We start from the raw sequence: 1,435 nt of genomic DNA, 5'->3' as shown, positions 1-1,435 counted from the left end.
ATATATATATATATATATGGCATTTTCCCGCGCAGAACTACGACGCGCAGAGGATATTTGAGGTTTCCGAATCGTTCTTCACGTCATTGGGTATGTCGCCGATGCCTCAGGAGTTCTGGAACATGAGCATGATCGTCAAACCGGAGGATCGCGACGTCGTCTGCTACGCTTCCGCCTGGGACTTCTACGACGGGAAGGACTTCCGGTCGGTAGCCGGAAATACAAAATACGCTGCCATATTTTGCAATTTGCTTTCGGGGTTTTGTGGGTCTCTTCGTCCGACTACGACCAAACTGTTCTTCCGTTCTGCTCTGGCGCCTTCACCAGCCTATCTCATATTTTCCGTAGAGATGTTCCTCGTTATACTCTCTTACTTATCTTACTATATTATCTTACTATATCTTACTATATCTTACTATATCTTAATATATCTTATTATATCTTACTATATCTTATTATATCTTATTATATCTTACTATATCTTACTATATCTTATTATATCTTACTATATCTTATTATATCTTACTATATCTTATTATATCTTACTATATCTTACTATATCTTATTATATCTTAATATATCTTACTATATCTTACTATATCTTAATATATCTTACTATATCTTATTATATCTTACTATATCTTATTATATCTTACTATATCTTACTATATCTTACTATATCTTATTATATCTTACTATATCTTACTATATCTTACTATATCTTATTATATCTTAATATATCTTAATATATCTTACTATATCTTACTATATCTTACTATATCTTACTATATCTTACTATATCTTACATAACGACACACATGTATCTTACTACCACTGTGTGTATGTAAGTGTACCATGCACGTGTGTGTGTGTGGTTCCGTCCCTACTCCTTTACTAACTTCCCCCTCCCCCAGCTCTTTACTTCTCTCTACTCAACAACACATGCTCTGTATCTTACTACCACTGTGTGTATATACGTGTAATATGCTTTACTAACTTCCCCCTCCCCCAGCTCTTTACTTCTCTCTACTCAACAACACATGTGCTGCCTCTCTTACCCCCCTCTCTACTCCCCCTTACAGGATCAAGCAGTGTACAGACATCACCATGTCGTGGCTCTCCACCACGCACCACGAGATGGGCCACGTCGAATACTTTCTGGAGTACAAGGACCAGCCGGTGAAATTCCGTGACGGAGCAAATCCGGGTTTCCACGAAGCAATAGGAGACACAATAAGCTTGTCCGTATTGACTCCAGCTCACCTGCAGAAGATCGGACTGTTGGACGATGTCGTTGAAAACCATGGTAAACGAACATCAGAGGCGTGTTCAACAGCGCGAACGCTCGCCTTCTGAACGACACTGCGCGGGCGGCGAATTTTTCCCTACACGTTATATCCATTGGGCTTGATATACGCATATCAACTTCCGCATC

General features: G+C 39.2%; 1 protein-coding gene across 1 annotated transcript in view; it reads left to right on the top strand.

The window, feature by feature from the left end:
• LOC106816273 (angiotensin-converting enzyme-like) overlaps positions 1–1,435 on the top strand; it is a gene marked incomplete at its 3' end in the record, with an annotated part of 19,570 nt that overhangs the window by 10,485 nt on the left and 7,650 nt on the right. The window contains exons 6-7 of the mRNA XM_014820856.1: positions 36–205; positions 1,083–1,325. Coding sequence (XP_014676342.1) covers positions 36–205; positions 1,083–1,325 — 413 coding nt within the window. The remainder of the gene's footprint in view (positions 1–35; positions 206–1,082; positions 1,326–1,435) is intronic.

The sequence above is a fragment of the Priapulus caudatus genome, unplaced genomic scaffold (assembly GCF_000485595.1).
Source record: "Priapulus caudatus unplaced genomic scaffold, Priapulus_caudatus-5.0.1 Scaffold1335, whole genome shotgun sequence".
Taxonomy (NCBI): Eukaryota; Metazoa; Priapulida; class Priapulimorpha; order Priapulimorphida; family Priapulidae; genus Priapulus; species Priapulus caudatus.
Note: the sequence above shows the minus strand (reverse complement) of the source record. Positions and strands in the feature narration are given on the sequence as shown.